This window comes from Balaenoptera physalus (assembly GCF_965194825.1).
Source record: "Balaenoptera physalus genome assembly, chromosome: 16".
NCBI classification, from domain to species: domain Eukaryota; kingdom Metazoa; phylum Chordata; class Mammalia; order Artiodactyla; family Balaenopteridae; genus Balaenoptera; species Balaenoptera physalus.
In genome coordinates this window covers 75,619,293-75,640,990 of record NC_138898.1, presented here as the reverse complement: position 1 = coordinate 75,640,990, position 21,698 = coordinate 75,619,293, and the positions used below count along the sequence as shown (strand labels likewise).

The 21,698-nt window shown below is 49.5% G+C and overlaps 1 protein-coding gene across 5 annotated transcripts in view; it reads left to right on the top strand.

Annotated features, from left to right (window-relative positions):
* Window positions 1-21,698, top strand: part of GSG1L (GSG1 like) — a 215,670-nt gene that overhangs the window by 127,887 nt on the left and 66,085 nt on the right. For 4 of the 5 annotated variants that reach the window (XM_082429406.1, XM_082429402.1, XM_082429404.1 and 1 more), the window contains exon 3: window positions 7,659-7,811. The exons of the other annotated variant lie outside the window; for it this stretch is intronic. In XM_082429406.1, coding sequence (XP_082285532.1) covers window positions 7,659-7,811 — 153 coding nt within the window. The remainder of the gene's footprint in view (window positions 1-7,658; window positions 7,812-21,698) is intronic. 5 annotated transcript variants of the gene reach the window in all.

The following is a 21,698-nucleotide window of genomic DNA, read 5'->3' as shown; positions in this document are numbered from 1 at the left end:
CCCGCCATAAGAGTTTTATTTGTCCGGTGGCTGAGATGCAATTGTTCCAGGCTGCCTACTCCTTGGCTACGTCCCATGGGAATAACAACGATGACAACAATAATAGTGACAGTAACTAACACTTATGTTAACACTTGCTATGTGCCAGGCACTGCCCTTAGCACTTATCAATTAACTTGCTTTATCCTCACAACAGTCCATAAATGGGTACCAGATCGATCCCCAATTTATAAGCGAGAAAACAGGTACAGTGTGTGATACCACTTGCTCAGTCTCCCAGCTAGTAACTGGCAGAGCTAGTGTCAATCTAGGTGGCCTGGCCCACGTCTGGCTCTTCACCCCTATGCCTCACTGCCTCTTGTAATTATTGTAATTGCTAATAATTATACTAATTAGGAGGTGATAGTAATACTTAGCTCTCTTGAATACTTTCCAAGTGTCAGGCTTGTGTGACTTAAAGATGTCATCTCATTTAATGCTCACAAGTCTATCATGCCCATTTTTCAGTTGAGGAAACAGAGGGCAAAAGGTTAAGGCCTCCAGCCAAGGTTACACATCCAAGACGGTTCCCGCCTGTGACTTTCCCCTCAGCCAACGAGCTGGCCCTGGAAAGTGTCTTAGCAAGGGAGGGATTCCCGGGCAAAAGGGAAATGGTTCTTGCAAACCCATCAATTGCATCAGTGGAGGGTCAGAGCTGGCGTCATGAAGATGTTTTTTAAAAAGGCAAAAAGTGCAGCTAACAGGATTAGCTGTCACCCCACAGGCCACGCACCTGATGAGAAATCATTTCATTTCTTCTGCCCCGGGAGGTCACCAGTTCTCAGCTGCAAATTGAGCCATTAGCAGCAAGTTTCAGAGACTTGAAACAATCATCTCTGTGATTATTGAGCCTTTCCGGGTGTCACCAAGGCTCCCCGCTGGTCCTGCCCAGAGGCTGCCAGCCCACTGTCCTTCCCAGCTTCCTTTATTCACACGTGCATGCATTCCATAACACTAATAGTGGGCATTGATTTTAGACTAGACACTACGCGATGATTCCCGATTGTTTCATTATTCCCATTATACCTTCTCTCTGTTGGCTAGACACCAACACCTACCGTCTAGCATTTATTGACTCAATCCCCTCCCCCGCACAAGTCGACTCTCTTTTTCCTACATACATTTGAAAGGGGACTTCAGATCAGTGATGCTCAAATTTGAATGTGTATCAGCATCACCTGGAGGGCCCACTAAGACACAGATGGGGGACTTCCCTGGTGGTGCAGTGGTTAAGAAACCGCCTGCCAATGCAGGGGACACGGGTTCGATCCCTGGTCCGGGAAGATCCCACATGCCACGGAGCAACTAAGCCCGTGCGCCACAACTACTGAGCCTGCGCTCTAGAGCCCACGAGCCACAACTACTGGGCCCACGTGCCACAACTACTGAAGCCCGCGTGCCTAGAGCCCGAGCTCTGCAACAAGAGAAGCCACCACAATGAGAAGCCTGCGCGCTTGCAACTAGAGAAAGCCCACGCACAGCAACAAAGACCCAAAGCAGCCAAAAATAAATAAATAAATAAATTTATTTTTTTTTAAAAGAAGACACAGATGGGTTCTACTCTCAGAGTTCCTGGATTCAGTAAGGCCCAAGAATTTGCATCACAAGTTCCCAAGTGCTGCTGCTGCTGCTATTCGGGGCCTACTCTGGGACCACTGGCTAAGATCACTCCTCTAATTGGATCCCTTGCCATAAAAAATGATGTGCCAGGGAGGCTCTCTGCGGGAAACAGAATCTCCCGAATGGTTCAAATGAAGGCACTTGGATGAAAGAACTCCTAACAGAGGCATGGAAAGGGTTAAGAGAATCTGAGGCCCCCAAGGGCTGATGACAGAGGGGAGCCGTTACCAGCCTTGGACAGGAAGGAGAAAAGGGCAAGAACAGTGTTCTGGGGTCTGTAAGAATAGCAGCCGTGACAACGGAGCTGTAGTCATGGGCAAGAGGATGAAGCTGATGCCAGAGAAGTGGACAGAGAGAGAGAGGGAGCAGGGCAGAAGCACGCTGACCTCTCTCCTCCCATGTGCCGATTTCCAGCTGGTGCCCCCCCTTGCTGACTCAGAGGGCCAGGGAGCCTGGGGATGACCTTCTAAGGAGTCAGTCCCCTGGGGCCCAGAGTAGGGCAGAGATGGGTGGAGAGCTGTGGCCTGGGAGGGGAGGGAGAGGATGGGGGTGATGGAGAGTCCCCAGCACAGAAGGCAACTGTCAAAATGTTCTGCAAGTCTGCTTAGGAACTGCCGAAGATCTGAGCCCTCTCGTTGTTTTAAACAATTAACAAGTGTTAGGAAAGTGTTAAGGACACATTATCGCCAAGCGAGACTCTTTTGATCGGGCTGATAAGAATTTTAAAAATAATGGAAAAGCAAATAGCGTTTTCACTCTTTGATGCAGACAATTTAATGTTGTGGTTCTTCACACTTAACACCATCTCTCCCCTGGTGGTGGTGTTACTGAGTCCAAGCTTGTACTGCTCATGCATGGCAGGACAATAGATAGAGTTGCTGGGGCAAGGAATAGCGACTTTATTCCGAAAGCCAGCAGACTGAGAAGATGGTGGACTCGTGTCCCAAAGGACCATCTTCCCCAAGTTAGAATTCAAGCTACTTTTATACTGAAAGGGGAGGGGGTGTGGTTTGTTGTTGCAAACTTCTTGGTGCCGGAATCCTTTGTTCTTGCAACTGTCCAGCTAGGTCAGGTGAAGATGTTCCTGTAAACCTCCAACAAGACAAACGTTCTTCTCTGTCCTGCAACTTTTTATCCCTATATGAATGGAAAAGTGTTACACCTATAAAGGTCAGAACCTTGAGAATGGGCCATCCTGTATATTTCAGGCTATAGGTGATATTCTTAACTTGTAGCAAAAGCAATAGAGTATAAAGGTTAAAGGAAAAGAAACCAATCCAATATGGAGTCAAATTTGTTCTTCCCTATTACAGTGGGAAACACAGATATAATTTGTACTTATTCATCAGCTCACATCAGGCATTGGTTGAGGGCTGCTGCAGAGGTGCAGGGCAGGCTGGTGTCAGTCTCCCAGCAGGTGGGGAGTAGGCTCTGGTGACCAGGGCAACCCCTGGGACAGAGAGGTGCTGGCAGGTGGCAGGTGCATTGAAGTGCTGTCGGCAGGGATGGGTGGGACACCCACAGTGTCACTACACCTTCACAGCCCCTCCCCACCCCTCCCCTTGAGTATTAATGTTCCTGTGGATTCTACTTCTTACCCTTTTCTCTTTTGCTCTAAATGCTTTTTTTGGGCATCCATCTCTTTAACAATCACGGCAAACATTTAGTGAGTGCCCATGTCTTGCCACTGTCCCCACATCCCTGTCTGAGCTCCAGCTGCCTCCTGCACATCCCCACTTTGCCATTGCATTCATGGGTCAGCAGGCCACTGAGCCCACCCCTCTGGAGTCATCAAGCTCCCCACTTGTCCTCACCCCCCATCATTGCCACGGCCCAGGCCACCACCATCTCTTCATGGAGCGCGGCCCAAACCTCCAGCGGGTCTTCCAGCCAGCCCCCTTCCAGAGCAAGCCTCCCTGCATGTCTTTCCCTTGCTAAGCCCTTTAGGACTGCACCTGCCTCTGCAGCATGGGTCAAACCCATCTTTTCCAGCCTGGTTCCCAGTGTTACCAACCGGGGTTCTTGGCCTCCTTAATCAATAGAAATTGATAAGAGGCCAGACAGGAAATTCAGGCAAGGCTTTACCGGGATCCCTGCTACAGCAAGAGGGAGCGTAAACAAGCAACAGTTAGTTTCCCTTGCTCGCTGGCTCCTGGAGTGGGGGTGGGGTGGGGGGGGGCCAGCTGGTTCCTTATATGGGGTGAGGGTAGGGGCGGGTCCAGGGGTCGGGCCAGAGGCGTGGCTTAGGTGGTCTGCCCACGCCCTTGGTGGTGCTGTGTGCAGGGGCATGCGCAGTACTGTGCTTTGGCTCCTGGCTCTTCAGAAGTAGCAGTTGGGGTTTTTGTCTTTTCGTATCTTGTTGTCCATAATCATAATTTGCCCCAACTGCCAATGCGCACAATTATTTTTAGTCCTTTATAGTTTCTTTGTGTTTTGTTGCTCGAAGAGACTTTGTCCAGGTACGAGCATTGCAGCAAAGGGTCCCAGGTCCCAGCCTGAGTCACCAGCATCCTCAAGACCCATCTGCTCTTCCCTGCGACCTCCTTCCCCACCACACCTGGTGGCCAGCTGGGCTCAGGATCACTGAGAACCACCCCCCCCTCACCATAATCCCACTCCATGGCCATCTTCTTGCAATAATTCTGATGCAGAAATTCTTTGGGATGCTGGAGTGCATGTAGATGAGAGCCATCGCCAGGGAACCCAACTCCCCCGAAATGACTTCAAAGTGGCCATTCTATCCTGATAGGTTACAACCTCCCTACCCATGATGGTTTCTGGAGTCAGAGAGGCCTGAGTTTGAACCCAGATTGACTATATCACTCACTGTCCAGCTGTGTAGACCAGTGGTTTAATCCCTCCGAACCTCAGTTTGCCCATCTGTGATATGGGTGCTGCATTGCTGCCTTGCAAAGCTGTCAGGAAGATTGGGGGAGATCATGCATGTGAATGCTGGTGTTTGAGGCCAGAGTCCCTAGAAACAGACTCCGGGCTGAGGATCCATGTGCAAGTCATTTATAAAGGAACTGCCCCGGAGGAGAATGGTAAGGGAAGGGGGGGGAGCAGAGCGGGGAAGGGAGGAAGGCAAGGGAGGGGGTGATGTCAGGCCAGGGCCCAGAGAGGGCAGCTTCAGTTTTGGCCCCGAGGGAGCTTTGCAGTGTGGGTCACCACCCAGGGTGGTCTCCACCAGAGCCATGGGGCAGGACTACCCCAGTCGGCCACTGGTTGACGACAGAACAGAGAGGAAAATATAAGTTTCCAGGCACTTTCTGAATGAATATGGGCAAGATGTAGTCCAGTTTCCCAAAGACAATCCTGCACAGACAGAAACGCTAAAAAGAGGTGCAGGGACATTGGGTGGAACGTTAACGTTGTCCAGTATGACTTGGCACGTGATAAACGCCTAATATCCCTTGGCCCTTACTGTGACATTGTTGCTGCTATTAGCATAACCTCAGCAACAATTCCGCTTCTTACTATAGTTGTTAATTTCCTTGGCTGGGGTGGGCTGTAACTTGCAGACAGATGCTGTGAGCCTAGTTGTTGCAAATTCACCCTGGTGAGGCTCCGCCCACCCGCAGGGCAACAGCAGCTGGAGGTGAAGGCTGCTGGGAGGGAGAGCAGGCCTCCCTGAGGGCAGCCGCCCCCCTGCATGGCCCAGCTCACCCTGCACCTCCTACCTTCCTCCTCGCTGCCCGGTGGGCCTGGGGCCAGCGAAGGGCCTCAGAGGCTGCGAGTGTACGGTGCCAGGGGATGTTTTAACAACATGCAGGCTGCCAAGAGCACATTATTCTCTCACAGAAATCCAAGTGATTGCCCAGGAGAAGCGATATTTCTGTAGCAAAAAAAAAAAAAAAAAGAAAAAAGTTCTTCAAAGCTCTGAAAGCCCCGTTGCATTAGGAATGATAGTGGGTGTTTGAGAATCTGGATCCTTCATCAGGGAATAGATAGGGGCTCAGACATTGCTGTTTGTTTGCTTCCTTCACTGAATGGTGTATATCGGGTGTCCCTAGGGCACTAAGGTGGAAGGAACAACTTGTGCAAAGGCAGAGAGGTAGGGAAGGACAGCTTCCGAGAAAAGAAAAACTGAAGATCCAGACTGTTGGTTGTAAGAGACAGAAGTTCTACCCCAAACCGGCTTAGGCAAAGACAAGGACCTCTTGGTTCATGTGATTGAAAGAACAGATGACTGGCAGCTTTAGGCACGGCTGGATCTGGGAGCTCAATGTCACAGGACACGGTCTTCCTCCATCTCTTGGTGCCGCCTTCCTTGGCCTTGGCTCTGCCCTCAGGAAGGCCCTTGCTACTTGATGCAGTCACTTCCATCCTTCCATCTTCCCAGCCTCAAACCCAGTGGAAAAAAGGAATTTTCTTTCCCGATAGTTTCAGCAAAAGTCCTGTGCCTGACTCATTGAACTGATTTGGGTCATGTGTCCATCTCCGGCTGGCCAGGCCTGGTCCCTCCATAGTCCCTTCTCAAAACCTATGGTTAGTGTGGCTTGGAAGGTAAGTCACATGATGTGCTCCATCTCCTACTCGCCACCCTTTTTCTCAGAAATCGTGTCTGCTCCCACAGTGTCATTTCTCCCTCTTGTCTGTCTCTAGACTTGACCTCACTCAAGGACCCCTCGGCTCCATTTCCAGTCCCCACCGTGTTCCTCCCATCCAACAATGGTAATGATGCACGTGAACTGAGCTCTTCTATATGCTAAGCACAAGCTCATTACGTTGCCGTGTGAATCCTCGCAGCACCACAGTACTATGAGATAGGAGTTATTATTATCCCCATTTTATAGGTTAAGAAACTGAGGCATAGAGAGGTTCATTCCTGAACCAATGACTAGAGTCAGAAGGACACGGAGTTCTGATTGGCCAGATACGAGTCATGGAGCCAGGGTGTGAATCTGATGCAACTAAACTGCACAGACTGAGAGAGGAAAGGGGTTCTTCAAATAAAAAGCATGTAGGAAGAAGGAAGAATAATGTAGGATGGGAGAAGTAGAAGATGCCCCCTAAATTAGGTGACAAATGATGGTAACCCAATTTGGACCAATTTGGGGGAAGAGGGAGCTGTGCTATCTTAGGGAATAAAAAGAAGGTTTGGGTAGCCAAAACACTGGCAGAATGGGGTGCAGCTGGCCTTCAGGAACAGCTGGAACCAGTCGCTCATACTGGCAGAGTGCCTGGACTCCCATCTGGGCCTCTCTTCCTGTCTACTTCAGTGGGTTCCAAGCACAGATTCCTGGAGAAGGGCCTTGACTGGCCAATTCTAGGTCACGTGATCACATTGGATCAATTAGCTGTGCCCAGTGGGGTGGGACCACAGCAGAACATGGCAGCTCCCAAGAGAACCACAAGGTTGAAGCTGTGGGAATTGCATTGGTGGTTTCTAGAAAAAAGTGGAGTAGGGAACAGGGTAAATAAAAATGTAGGTGTACCCTGAGGGCAAGCATGATGTGTGTAACAGTTGGGATGCTTATAGATGCAGGTAACAGACAACATCATACCGGCCAGCTTAGCCACAGGGAAGCTCTTGGGGCTGGTGGTTGCGTGGCCCAATGAGGTCATCTTTCCATTGCTCTGCTCAGCAACCAGTGTCAGCTTCATTCTAAGGCAGGTGCTCTCTGGGCCATGAGATGGCTCCCAGTGGCAGTCATGTAACAGATGAGAAGAGAAAGAGAGCCTCCCATCCAGCCACAGGATGGGAGTTCTTCCCTCCAATCTGAATGGACCCGCTTATTGGTCACATGCCTCCCTGGACCAGTAACTGTCATCCTGAGAGTGCCACGCTCCAGCTGACTTAGGCTGGGGTTCCTGTACAGTCCTGGTGAGGAGGATGGCTGGCCAGGACCGCCTTACCTAATGAGGACCCACCCTAGAACCGAGGTCTTCTCTAAAACGACTTGATCCCCCAGCCCAAGGGCGTGGGGTGGAACGAACCCAGGGAGAGTCCGCCCTGTGCGTGCCCATCTCACGACCTCCCTGCCTCCTCCGTGCAGGGGTCCTGTGGCTGTCGGTCGTCTCCGAGGTGCTCTACATCCTCCTGCTGGTGGTTGGTTTCAGCCTCATGTGTCTCGAGCTCTTCCACTCCAGCAATGTCATCGACGGGCTCAAGCTCAATGCCTTTGCGGCCGTCTTCACGGTGCTCTCAGGTAAGGCAGAGGGCCTCGGGCAGTGGGGCAAGAACACACCGGAACCAACCCTGTGCCCAGAGCAGAGGGGAATGCGGGAGCTGGAGCCACCCTTGGGCGAAGTCCTGATTGGTCCACCTAGGTGACCGTGGGCCAATCACTTCTCTTCTCTGAAGCTCAGTGTTACAATTTGTAAAGTAGGATTTGTCTGCTCCCCTATTCTCTGATTCAGCATGTGTTTACTGAGTGTCTCGTGTGCCAGGTCATGTGTTTAATAAGTATGGGGTTATAGTAATGAACGGAAACAGACAATTCCAGTGCTTCATGGAGCTTAACACACGTGGGAGAGAGAGATGGGTTTGCTGGAGATGTATTCAGGAGATGAACGCCACATGGTGGATGATGGATTGGATTTGTGGCACGAGGGAAAGGGAGATGGTCGTGAAAATGGGTGGACGGTGGTGTCTTTCACAGGGATATGAAAGGGCAGCCTGCTGGGGGTGATGGGCACATCACTCATCTGCTTTATCTTATTTGCCCTTGAGACCTCCATGGGGAGATGGCCAGCAGGAAGCTGGATGAACAAACACATTTGGAATCTCAGTGGTGAGGGTGGGGTGAACAGAGATTGTGGACAAAGGCCAAGGATTTTGAGGGTTTTAGGAAAAATTGGATGATCGGTGGCGGCAGCATGACTCAGGGAGGTGGAGACGGAAGGCTCCAAGCAAAGGTCATTGGATTAGGTGGCCAGGTGCCCCGAATAGCCTCAGCAGACCCGGGTCATGAGGGGTTAAGCCAGGAGTTTGCCGGAAGGGAGTCAAAGGAGCCTGTAAACCATAACTTCAGGAAGCCTGACAGAGCAGTGGCTTGGCTGTGTACGACATCTGTTCCTAAAAAGCCAAATGTAAACTGAATTTCTATAAATCTAATCGTATTCTTCATGCACTGGAAGAACTCTCTATTTAATGAAACCGAAACGATGAGCCTTTTGGTAAAGGGAAATAATCGCCCCTTAATTGAGGTATGTGTATATAACAGAAGAATCTCCCAAAGAATAGAGAGCGGAATTCAAGAAATTATAGCATGCTGCATAGATCAAAACATGCGCATTGTCATTCCCAGGATGTGGGAAATCTAACCAGAATAGCAAAGGGAAGAAAAGAAAAACAGTGATCCTCACAGCACAGTGTCGATTTTGGCCGCCCTCCCCTTCCCCCGTGACCCTGTTTTCAGCTATTCCAGATGGAGAGATGGGTTATTCTTTGTTTGCTGTTATTAAATGCATTTATTATGCCTGAAATCATTTTTTTTTCATATTGTATTCATTTACTCAACCGACACTCACTGAAGGCCTCCTGGGCTCCGGGGTCGGTACTAGGTTTGGGGGAGTCAAAGAAAAAAATGACTCAGTCCTGGCCTCCTGAAGTTTGCCATCTTGTAGCGACACAGACTCGTCAAACCCTTGTAACGTGGCAAGTTGACCTTCATGAACTGGGTGTGGTGAGCCCTGCAAGGGGGCACCTACATTTGCCCAGGGGGTGCAGATGGGTGGGGTGGGGCCTGAGGAAGCAATCATTAGAGCTGAGACTTGGAAAAAAACTTTAAGAGTTTGCCTTGATGGACAACTCGGGGAGGGCATTTTGGGTGGAGGGAACAGCATAGGAAAAAGCTTAGTGAGGTGGCATATTCTGGAAACTTCACGTAGTTCAAATAATGGGAACGTGAAAAGTCAGGCGAGTAGGAGTGTTGAGAGATGAGGCTGGAGAGCTGGGTAGGGGTCTTGGTGCTTTGTAATGGTCTGTAGATTTTATCATGCAGGCAATAGGGAGCCATCGAAGAATCCAGAGCAAAGGGTGATGCGGTCAGGTTTGCACTTGGGGATGAGGGTTCAGGGTGCAGCACGGGAGGAGTGGAGCCAGAATGGAGGTGAGGAGGCCGGCCAGGAGGTGAGAAAGGGTGAGGCCCCAACCCCATGCAGTGGCTGTGGGGATAGGAGATGCAGGCACAGTGCCTGCAGACTGATTAGGAGAGGTGGGCGGGAATGAGTGGGTATGGAGACACCGAGACTCTAGGTCAAAGGTTCCTAGTGTGGAGTCCACAGAATTCAGGGAGTCCATGAACCTGGATGGGGGAGAAGTTACATCTTTATTTCTCTAACTTGTAACTGACATTTAGAATAGCTTTCAAATATGAACGGAGGTAATGCATCACAGTCGTGGGCGGCACCTGTGACGTAGTCACCAGTAGGAACCACGTTTTTCATATGCACATATCTTGAAATGCACTCCTTCAAAAGGGCAGTACTTCTGAGAGCTTCCGCTGAATCTTATCTAACATGGTAATGAAGAGGCACGTACATTACTATACAACACATTTGTTTGAATATTTTGCTAATTGTATTTCAGTATAACTGGTTTCTTCTATAATCCTTTTATTTTATTTTATGGAGCTGAAAACATTATTCTGGGGAGGGACCCCTAGGTCCAGATGGCCAGACCCCTGATCTGGGCTGGCATTTGGCCAGGATGGGATGGTACCACCAAGATGGGGAAGGTGGGGAAAGAGCGGGTGGGGGAGATGATGGGTCCCTTTCGAACAAGTTGGGTGTGAGGTGCTGCGGGGTGTCAAGGCTCCTTTCCTTGTCAGTGGTTTCATCTCTCCTCTTCTTTCTCTCTACGAAGCATCAAAGAAAGAATCCCCTCCATTATCCCAAGCATCCAGCCCTCCCCTCAACCTGCTTACTCCTGTCACAAAACAAAAGCTGGTGGCCAGCCCAAGGCAGCTGTCTCTGGTTCTTCAAGCCTCTCTCGTGGGGAAGCGGGTAGGGCGCTCTTCCCCCTACCTCAAAGGGCTTATCAAAGTTTTCACCCCTCAAAAAACCCCAGGTTCCTTCTAGCAGGGAGTCCCACTGCTAAAGAAAATAAGATCATCTCCGTAATTTCAGGCAGATAAACAATGCACGGCTCAGGGAGGTTAACTGACTTGCCCAAGGTCACACAGCTGGTCAGTTGTGGAGCTGGGATTAAACCCGGCTCCTGCTGGCTTCAAAGCCCTCTGCTGTTTTCTCAGGATCGTACTGCAGGAGTGACCGGGCGGGCAGGGAGGGAGAAGACTTTTAAGTCCTCAGAAAACAGTAACTGAGAAGGATGTAGCAGCCAGATGATGTGATAAGCAAGTGGTGGAGAGAAAGAATTCTGTATTCATGCCTGGGAGAAACATGAGACCAGGAGAGAGCCAAGCCCCTGACTTGCCTGGCCTGGAGGAACCAGGAAGCTGGCCTTTCAGGAGCCCCTTGAGAACAAGGCAGCTGGGGGTGGGGAAGCAGCTGGGGGGGTGTGTTTGGGGCGGGTGAGAAGCTTGGAGGAGGTGGGTGGGCTTCTGGTTTGTTGCTGTGGGAGGGGAAGGAGTCGGCGAGCAGGGTGGGGGAGAGCCCATCGACTGAGTCCGTGTGGGGAGAGGGCTGGGCTCTGCTGCTGCCAGGGCTGTGATGCTGCCGGACCAGCTCACACCGAGGGGTCCTCAGCCCAAGGTCAACGCCTTCTAGGGTAGCGGAGAAAGCAGAGGCAGGGCAGCCCCTACGGGAGCCAATTATTATAATTAATTATTATAATGAGCCAGTGGGTTAGGATTAATCGTAATTGCCAACACGGACTGAGATGCCATGCTGCACCAGCACTGGGCTGAGCCTGCTGCACGTGTTAATATCTTTATTCCTCAGTGTGCTTGTGGGAGGGACATTACATCCATTCCACAGATGGGAAAACTGACTCGCCGGCAGTCACATAGCTAGCCAGTGGTTGAACCCAGAGCCTGCCACATAGAGTGCTTTGAGCAGGGCTTGGCCCCCAGGGCTTCAGGTTGTCACTGTTGTTATTATTATTCCTAGTTGTCCCTGAACAAACTGAAGGGCAGATCAGGGCCCCAGGGACCAGCCCTGTCACAGTGAGGCTGGGGTGAGGGATTTGGACTCTATAGCCGAGGGAGAAAGGGTGGTGGGGCAGGGCCAGCAGGGCTATGTTCCCAATTCTGTCAGGAGGGTGGTTGTACAGACTGTTGGTCCGCTGGCCCAGAGCCTAGAGCTCCCGGTGCTTCTAGGGACCCACAAAGTGCTTTAATTTTGACTGCTTTTAAAATCAGAAGAAAAACATAGAATATTAATGAAGGCATAAGAATGAACCTAGACTGGACTGGTGTTTTTTATACCACTGCCATCATAAAATGTAATTTTTAATATTTCTTTTATGGAAGAACGGGCCCATGAAGTCAAAAGTGCCTGGGGCCCTTGAAAGTCATAATGTGGTCCTGCACTGGGCCACGGCTTTTCTCCGTCCCTCAGGCCTGAGCAAGACTAATTCCAAACGGGGGTGCGGCTCCAGCTGCCAGGGTCCCCCCCGCCCACCCTGTCCTGTGGCTTTAGCAGAGGTGCTGGAGAAGATGGGGCTCCCTGTGCCACTGTCTCTTCCCCCAGCGGCCAGGGTCTTGTATCTTGGAGGGGATGTGAAAGCAGGCTGGAAGATGTCTGTTCTTCCCCAGTTTCTCCGAAAAATGAGGCTGATCTACTTAGGAAGAAAAGAAGGTCATTTGGAGAACTCCTAGATGGTCAGGCTAACACAGGTGGGCTTTTAGTAAAAACTGCACTGGAATGAAGAGGAGAACGTCTCTTTCCAGGAAAAAATCAGACCTCATGGAGAAGTCAGCAAGAGTCTATTTTGTTAAGTATCGAGAAAAGGAAATTTTGCGATAAAACGAAAAATGACCAAGGATGAGGTAGCTCTTTGAATCCGGGAAACTAGAACCTTATCTTTTATGTAATCTTGGCATATTTGGCTTCATCATAAAGCGTATATTTCACTGCACAGTACACCACTCTTAATTTTGTAGTTAATTTCTTAACCTTATATACATAATGTGTGATTTGAAAATTTTTATTTTAATTTTCTTTTTTAAAAATACAGAATATCTTAAACTTGAAAGGCAATTGAATGGAGTATGATGGGACTGGGGACGTTTTGATGCTTTTGTGACCAAAAAAAATACAGGACTAGTGGAAACTTAGGAATTAAAGTTAGAATTTTGTATGTTCTTCTTTGAAGGAATTCTAATCTTATGCATTCAGAATGACTTCTAAGAATTCTGATTGAGAAGCATTAAAGTCTTAACCATTACATACACTTTAAAAAAATTTCAGGGGCTATTTTCAAGGTGAGGTAGGAGTTGAAGGGCAAGCCTGTGAGGTGGACACCTACCCGTGGGTTTTGGATAGACCTTTGGGGATCCGGAGGCCTGGGGCCTGAGGGACAAAGCAGGCAAACCCCACTGCGCTGCAGACACCCGTGGGACCACCAAAATCCTCAGGAACCAAGCTGTGAGGCATGCAAAGTGCTACCTGCTCCTCTGGACCCACCTCCAGCCCCATGAGCCATGAAGCCTGTGAGTTCCAGGAAGGCAATTTTATAGAGCCATTGGCCCTATGACCTGGTCTGAGGCTGCCTTCTGTGAGTGAATGTAAGCTGGTTAACCCATCGGGTTTGCCTTTCACTGGCTGCCAGGAAGCTTAGATCTGTTTGTTTTATGTTCAGTCATAGCAGCTCCCCCCAAGCGAGGTTGCCTGTGGTCTTGAATTCCTCCCCAGTCCACCCTTCACTTCATTCCTTGGCTCTTTCTTAGAGCTTACTCTTGGTGTAATGATCTGTAACTTCCTACTGTAAACTGCCATTGTATTTTAGGGTGAGTTTCCTGAGACACTAATTCCACTAGCTACCCTGCCACCTTGGGCCTGTGCTAAAAAGAATCTCCTGCCCATAGCTGCCTCTGTTCAGTTCTTCTGCCCTGGCCAGACCGGGTCTCTTGCTCATAACTGAGAGAGCAAGTTCTTTTGTGTATTTTTGTGTCTAAAAGTGCAGAGGGTCTAAATCAGAGAAATGAGTTTTTCAATATCATTAAAAGATTCTTGGGCTTCCCTGGTGGCGCAGTGGTTGAGAATCTGCCTGCCAATGCAGGGGACACGGGTTCGCGCCCTGGTCTGGGAAGATCCCACATGCCGCGCAGCAGCTGGGCCCTTGAGCCACAATTACTGAGCCTGCGCGTCTGGAGCCTGTTCTCTGCAACAAGAGAGGCCGCGATAGTGAGAGGCCCGTGCACCGCGATGAAGAGTGGCCCCCGCTTGCTGCAACTAGAGAAAGCCCTCGCACAGACACGAAGACCCAACACAGCCATAAATAAATAAAAATAAATAAATTAAAAAAAGAAAAATTACAAGTTAAAAAAAAAAAAAAAAAGATTCCAGAGGCAGAGAGGGCTCCTTTCAAGTACCTCCTGCAAAACTCCAAGGAGGACTATGATAAGACCAGCTAGGTTATAGACTCATTGCTGAGCCAGTCACCATGCCAGAGGATGAACTACTGTGATTAGCCGGGCCTGGGTCTCTAAGCACACCTGTGGTGTGGGCTTAGCCATGGACCAAGCAGGATTACTATGCAATGGTGGACAAGTGGTTGCCCAAAGGCATCGTTGACTGGAAGTCCCAGTGGTTGGGAATTGGTTGGCTTGTCAAATTGGGAGATTATCAGGTCAGCGGTGGAGCTAAAGGACTCAAGAGCCCCAGGAATGGTAGAGGTCTTCATCTGGCTTCCTCCAAAGCAGACCCTAAGGTGAAGATATGGGTGCAAGTAGTTTACTTGGGAAGTGATCCCAGGAAGTATGGTTGGACAGTGGATTTGTAAGACAAGAAGGCAGGAGGGCCAATAAAGGGAATGTTGGTAGGCGGGTGACCACTGCGGGCAACTGGGTTTCCCTCCTGCTGGGGACCCTCTGAGAGACTGTGTAGGACACCCAAGGGGTGAGAAACCAGTGGAATTTATTCACCATCTCTCATCCATCACTGGTTTAGGGGGCACTCCTGAGTCAGTAACTCCCCCAGCATTTCTAGCCTTCGCCACCTAAGGTGGAAAGTGTTTGAGGAAGGAAGCCACCAACATGCACCGGAGCTGCCAACTAAAGCTGCAGGTGACCTCTGGTGCCGGCCAGGGGGGTATGGGTGAGGACAAACCAAGGCAAAGGGTGTTGTTCTGACATTAACTTGTGCCCTGCAATACAATTCTGACGCTATTTGCCATCAGATGCCACGGTCCCCAGCAAGACTGCCCCACTGCAGGTGCCACCTGTAAGTTCAGGGGTCCCCGGGCTACCCTCACCTCTAACCAACTGGCTTCAAATCAGCTTTCTTATGACCCTCTTAAGTTTGATAATTCATTAGGACTACTCACAGAACTCAGCAAAGCACTATACTTAGGGTTACAGTATCGTCATGAAGGATACAAATCAGGACCAGCCAAAGGAAGAGACACCCAACGAGGTCTGGGAGCTAAACCAAGGACAAGGTGAGGTTTTGTCCTCTAAGGCTAACCTGGCCTGTGTGATTCTCATACCCTGAATCCAGGCATGCAAGGAACACTGCATTTCTTTCATTTCTGGAAAAGAAGTTCATTTTGATTCTGTGCTCCCATCCTCCTGGGCTGGTAGAAGATTTATTGTCAGAATTTTGAGGGGCTTACTCCCTATTGCCTTTGCCTGGGGCTGTGCTGCAATTGTCTGGTCTTAAATGCAGTGTCAGACAAAGAGGGGGTGGGGTTTAATCTTTGTCATTATCATCTTCATCATACAGCTTAGTCCCTGATCTGAAACCCTTGGGGCTAGAAGTGTTCCAGAATTTGGAACTTTTCAGATTTGGGCAGGTAATGTAATACATAAACCATCCATTACATAACACCCCAGTAGGGGCTGGGGCAGCACTGTGTAAGCAAACACAGTGAAACCCGTGAATATTCATTCTAGGGGGGATAAATAAAGACGGTCAATAGCCTCACGTCCATTCAGGTCAGGTTTTGGTGCTAAACGAGTTCAGGCCAAGTCAGATTTTGTGGCCAGATGAATTATGAAGAAGCTTTTGGATTTCAGAACTTCTGGGAATTTGAAATTGCAGATAAGAAATTATGGGCTCAATAGCTTCCATTTATTGAGCATTTATCATGCCAGACACTGTTCTAAACATATTCCCTCTGTTGAACCCTACGATGGTAGGTGCTATTATTATTCCCATTTTGCAGTTGAGAAAACTGAGGCACAGAGTTAGTATGTGGCGATTCTGGCTTCAGAGCCCATGTGCTTTACTGTTACATGGTTCCATGTAGGTTGCCACTGAGCCTTCTCTAGTGCCCTGTTCACAGGGTCCCTTCCAGTCCCCAGAGCTCTTTGCTTCTAGGGCCAGATGGGAGGTGGGAGAAGGGGGCTGGTGACCTCAGTGCCTGTGGTGTCATCACTCCTGATCAGAGGTCTCAAGTGCAGTGCCTACAGGGACCATGTAGGTGACATAAGTGAGTCAAGCTGTCCAGATGTAACATAGCAGTGGATGTGGGGATGGCGGCAAACTTGGGAGTGCACACCCCATCAGCACCCCATTGCTGCCATGGGGGAAGGTGCACGGCATTCAAGGAAAGCCCAAAGCTGGTTTTTTTATAGGAAAATCTCCTGATTTTTAATTCAAAATGTTTTTTAAACAGCTTTATTGGGATAGAATTTACATATCATAAAGTTCACCCATGTAAAGTGTATAGTTTAAAGGCTTTTAGTAACCGTTGCAGAATCTAATTTTAAAATCTTTTCATCACCCCAGAAAGAAACCCCATACCCGCTAGCAGTCATTCCCTATTTTCCACCAACCCCCACCCCATCTTTAGGCAACCACTGATCTACTTTCTATCTCCATGGATTTGCCAATTCTAGACATTTTATATAAATGGGGTCATACACTATATGGTCTTTTATGACTGGCTTCTTTGACTTAGCGTGATGTTTTCAAGGTTCATCCAAGTTGTAAGATGTATCACCACTGCATTCCGTTTTATTGCCGAATAATATTCCATGGCACAAATACACCCCATCTTATTTCTCTGTTTGTCAGTTGATGGACATGTGTGTTGTTTTCCACTTTTTGGCTAGTACGAATAATGCTGCTGTGAACATTCATGTCCAAGTGTTTGTGTGGACATATGTTTTCCTAGGAGAGGAATTGTTGGGTTACCTAGTAACCCTAGGTTTAACTTTTTAATTCAAAATGTTTTAAAACATTGTATTAGCCAACAAAACATCACTGCAGACCCTCAGCATCCTCTCCTGCCCCAGACAAGGACAATCCAACCCTTTTTCTTTTGTTGTTTTTTTTTGGGGGGCTGTGTTGGGTCTTCGTTGCTGTGCACGGGCTTTCTCTAGTTGTGGCAAGCAGGGGCTACTCTTCATTGTGGAGCACGGGCTCTAGGCGCGTGGGCTTCAGTAGTTGTGGCTCGCGGGCTCTAGCACACAGGCTCAGTAGTTGTGGCCCACGGGCTTAGTTGCTCTGTGGCATGTGGGATCTTCCCGGACCAGGGATCGAACCCGTGTCCCCTGCATTGACAGGCGGATTCTTAACCACTGCGCCACCAAGGAAGTCCCCAACCCTTTTTTTGTCCTAAGGACTAGAAGACAGCTCACTCTTTCTCTCCCTGTCCTAATCTCCTCGGTAAATTAAGGCTTCTAAAGATGAAAGCCAGGAGGGAAGGATTTTGCAGATGGGTTTCCCCTCTTTGCTGCAAAACCTCTAGGACGAAGAAGTCCAGAGCCTCTTACCGTTTGAAGCGAAAGGAAAAGGGGGGAAAATACAGGGGAAAAAAGCATGAATTACCATCTAAAAATATTCCGTCACAGCTATTTGCCAAATGGTCATTTTGCATCCTTAGCAACTGCCCTCAAGTTGATACTCATCAAGTGTACGGCTCTCCGTGTGATAAAGTTCCAGCTCCTTTAGAGTTTTAAATATAGAAGGCTTTTTTCTCACTTCGCCTCATTGGACATTTTAGGGGATTTTTTTTTACAAAGTCTGTTTTTGTCATTTCTAGTTGGTATTTGTCAAATGTTACTTTTGTAAACAAAATCTAAACTCCATCCCAAGACCACAAAATGTGGCCTTTGCCATCCTCTCTAACTTCATCTCCTACAATCAGCCCCTCCTTGCTGGTCTTCACGCTCTCTGAGCTTGGTCCTGCCCAGGCCCGTGGTCCCCTCCGTGGGGCTGCCTTCCCCGCATGAGCCTGGCTCACTTCTTCCTTCAGCCAGCTGTCACTCAAATGGCATCTCCTTAGGAGCTCTTTCCTTTCCCCCAGTCATTTCCATCCCCTCCTGCTTGTTTTTCTTTCCTTTTTAAAAATATTTCTTTCTTTATTTCTTTATTTTGGTTGTGCCAGGTCTTAATTGTGGCATGCAGACTTCTTAGTTGCGGCATGCAGACTTCGTAGTTACAGCATGCATGCAGGATTCTTAGTTGCAGCATTTGGACTTCTTAGTTGCGGCATGTGGACTCAGTTGCAGCATGCACGCGGGATCTGGTTCCCCGACCAGGGATCGAACCCTGACCCCCTGCGTTGGGAGCGGGGAGTCTTACCCACTGGACCACCAGGGAAATCCCCTGCTTGTTTTTCTTAACGACACATACTGCTTTCTGAGCATCACCTAAAACATGGTGGGCACTCAATGAATATCTGTTGAATGGATAAGAAAACTTATATACTAATTTGTTTACTTGTCTGCCACCCCATCTCTGCTTCTCAGACCAGGTTTTCTCAACGGTGGCACACTCTTTGCTGGATCGTTCTTTATTGTGGGGGGAGAGAGGCTGTCCTGTGCGTGGTAGGGTGATGAGGAGCCTCCCTGGCCTCTACCCACCAGATGCCAGAGGTGCCCCACCCAAGTCGTGGCAACCAAAAATGTCTCCAGACGTTGCCAAATGTCCCTTGGGAGGCAAAAAGCACTCCTGCTTGAGAACCACTGCCCTGGACAGTGGGGTCCCTGAGAGCTGCGGCTGTCTTCTTTGCTGCTGTATCCCCAGGGCCTGGCCCTCAGAAAATTCTCCTTGAATGTAGGAGTGCACCGTAGAGGCGACACGCGGGGGCCAGACCCCTCACAGTGGGGTTGTTGGCATTTGAGCTTTGGGGTTTGCAACTCGCCCCAATAGGACAAGCAGGGACTCTGAAACCAGACAGATCAGATCAAACCACAGTTGGGTCCCGTTGAAACTGCGTGGTCTGGCAAGTTACTTATAGCATCCTGTAGCATCTGCACAAGATGGGTTTGAGTGATGAAATGACATCCCCCGAACCACATGAAGAGCCAGTGCAGCAGGTAGGCACGCAGCACGTTCTCGGTCTTGTTTGTTGAAGAGTTTGGGTGAGAACAGTGACACCGATGGGATCGGGTACAAGGCTCTACACTTTTGCGTAGGCGACCGTGTGTCCAGGTGTGCCCAGGACAGTCCCAGCGGCATTATTAACAGGGCCCCTTTCACTCCCAGAAGCGTCCTGGTTCGGGTGATAAACTGTCTGCTCACCCACTTCTGGGGGCTCTGCTCTTGCCTTATTCTCTGAGTTTCTTCTTAAAAGAATCCACGTCTTCCCCTCCTCTTTCCTAAGGCAGGAATCACCCACCCCGGTGCCAGCCCTTTCCGGCTGTCACTCCTTTGAATTGTTCCTTTTCTCCTAGTCCAGTGCTTGGTCTATTTCCGCTCTGTTTCTCTCGGCTTGCTGGAACAATGGGACTTCTTTTTTAAAAAAAAAAATTTTTTTTGACTCTGAGTTGCTGACTTTCATCTGGGCTTTGTTTTTCTTGTGGTTGTTGACAGCTGGGCAGCAGGGAGGGAGGCCAGGCAGGGTGGGGACTGTTTGGAGCTGGGGGATGGGGCTGTGCCAGCAGCCTCTCAACGGGTGTAAGTGTTAATTCCACCCTGGGGCTGACAGACACTTAGAGAAAGACTCTCTTAGCCTTAAAGGATGGGTGGAAAGGTGTGAAAACCCTTGCCGGGGAGGAAGCAGGATGACAGATGCAGAGGCCGGAGGGACACACGGCATCCATCCTTCATTTCTCCTTCCTTCTTCCCTTCCTTCCACAAAGAGTCCTAGAGCATTTCCTCTGTACCAGGTACCAGGAAAACAACCAGGCAAGCTGTCTGCCCTCGGGGGCTTGTGTCTAGTGGGGGAAGCAGTGAATTAGTGAGCAGTTAGGACTGTGATATGAAGAGACGGTCCCAAGGCTAGAGACCACGCGCTGCTGGGGGCTCAGGGGCCCCTCCAGAGGCCCTAAGGATGGGAGGAGTTAGCTGGGTGGGGAGGCAGCGGGGGTGGAGGGGGTGAGAGAGAGTGCTCCAGGCAAGGGGGCAGCAAATGCAAAGGCCCCATCCAGGCGGGATGTCAGAGGATCTGTGAGAAGGTGGCCATGGGAGGAGACTGGGGAGCAAGGGAGCGCTGGGGACGAGATGCAGAGGCGGATGGTGCAGGGCTTGAGTTTTCCTAGCAGAACAACATGGAGGAAGCCAGGCATCAGGGGTTTTCAGTAAGGAAGTTTCAGGGAAGGTGACTTCCTGGAGTTGCTGGACATGGGTGCGCTGGGCAAGGGTGGGGAAGTGGAAACTTGGGTCTGATTGTGACTGGCTGTGGATGCCGGGCCAGGAAATGTGGGCCTCGCCGGAGTGGGGGTGTAGTTGGGGACCTCTGAGGCTTTAAGCAAAGAAGTGGTAAGGTCAGGGGCGAGTTCTAGAAATACGGTTCTTGGGGTAGAGGGAGGGGTGGGCACAGATCCAGGAGCCCGGCTAGGAGGCTATGTGGGTGTCTGGCCACAAGGAGATGGTGGCAGTGGGAACAGAGAGGGATGGGGATGGATTTGAGAGAAGAAGGATTGGCAGGACCTGGAGGGCAGGGGTGGGAGTTGTTGATGTGCCCGGGTTGTGACTATGATGGGGAAGTGGGGAGTCATGCCCTGAGGTCAGGAAGACAGAGGGGTGCATTCTGGGTGTGTGAGGGCTGAGACGGGACCTCTCATGGGAAATACTTGCTCACCATGTCTCAGTCTGTCCAGGGCTAGGAGGGAGGGGGCAGGGAAGAGAGGAGAGTAGAAGGTCCCTGATAAGGAAAGAGATGGAGCAGGAGACTGTGGGAGGCAGAGGGAGATGGACAGACCCACTAGGATGGAGGGGGACACACACACAGGGAGAAAGAGACAGGCAAGGGGGTGGGGGGAAGGAGGGAAGAGACACAGCAAGAAAATGGTAGCAAAGACACTAATTTTTACTGAGCCCCTACTGTGTGCCAGACCCATGATCAAAGTTAATCCTACGATTAACCCCCTCTCCGACTCGAAGACCTTGGGGACCCTCTACTGTTGAATAAAGTCTGGAATACAGTTCTGTGTGTGTGTGTGTGTGTGTGTGTGTGTGTGTGTGTGTGTGTGTGTATCTTAATGAATTACAACAGTAGAATTCCGAGAATAGCGATAGCAATTATTGGTTCATTCATTCATTCAACCAGTGTTTATTGAGCTCCTACATACAAGACATTGTTCTAGAACAGGGTCAACAAACTCTTTCTATAAAAAGCCAGAGAGTAAATATTTTAGGCTTTGCAGGCCATTGGGTCTTCCTTCAGAGTCACTCAACACTGCTGTTGAAAGCAGCCATGGACAATATGTAAATGATGGGTATGGTCATCTTCCAAAACAACTTTAAGAATGGCAGTTCCTAAAAAAATTTTAAATAGAACTACCATATGATCCAGTAATTTCACTTCTGGGTAATTCTTGGAAGGAAGCGAAATCACTGTCTTGAGAGATATCTGCATTCCCGTGTGCATTGCAACATTATTTACAATAACCAAGACATGGAAACAACCGAAGTGTCCATCGATGGATGAATGGATAAAGAAAAATGTGAGATATATACAAACATACACACACACAGTGGAATATTATTCAGCCATAAAAAGAAGGAAATTCTGCCATTTGTGACAGCATGGCTAGACCTTGAGGGCATTATGCTAAGTGAAATAAGTCAGACAG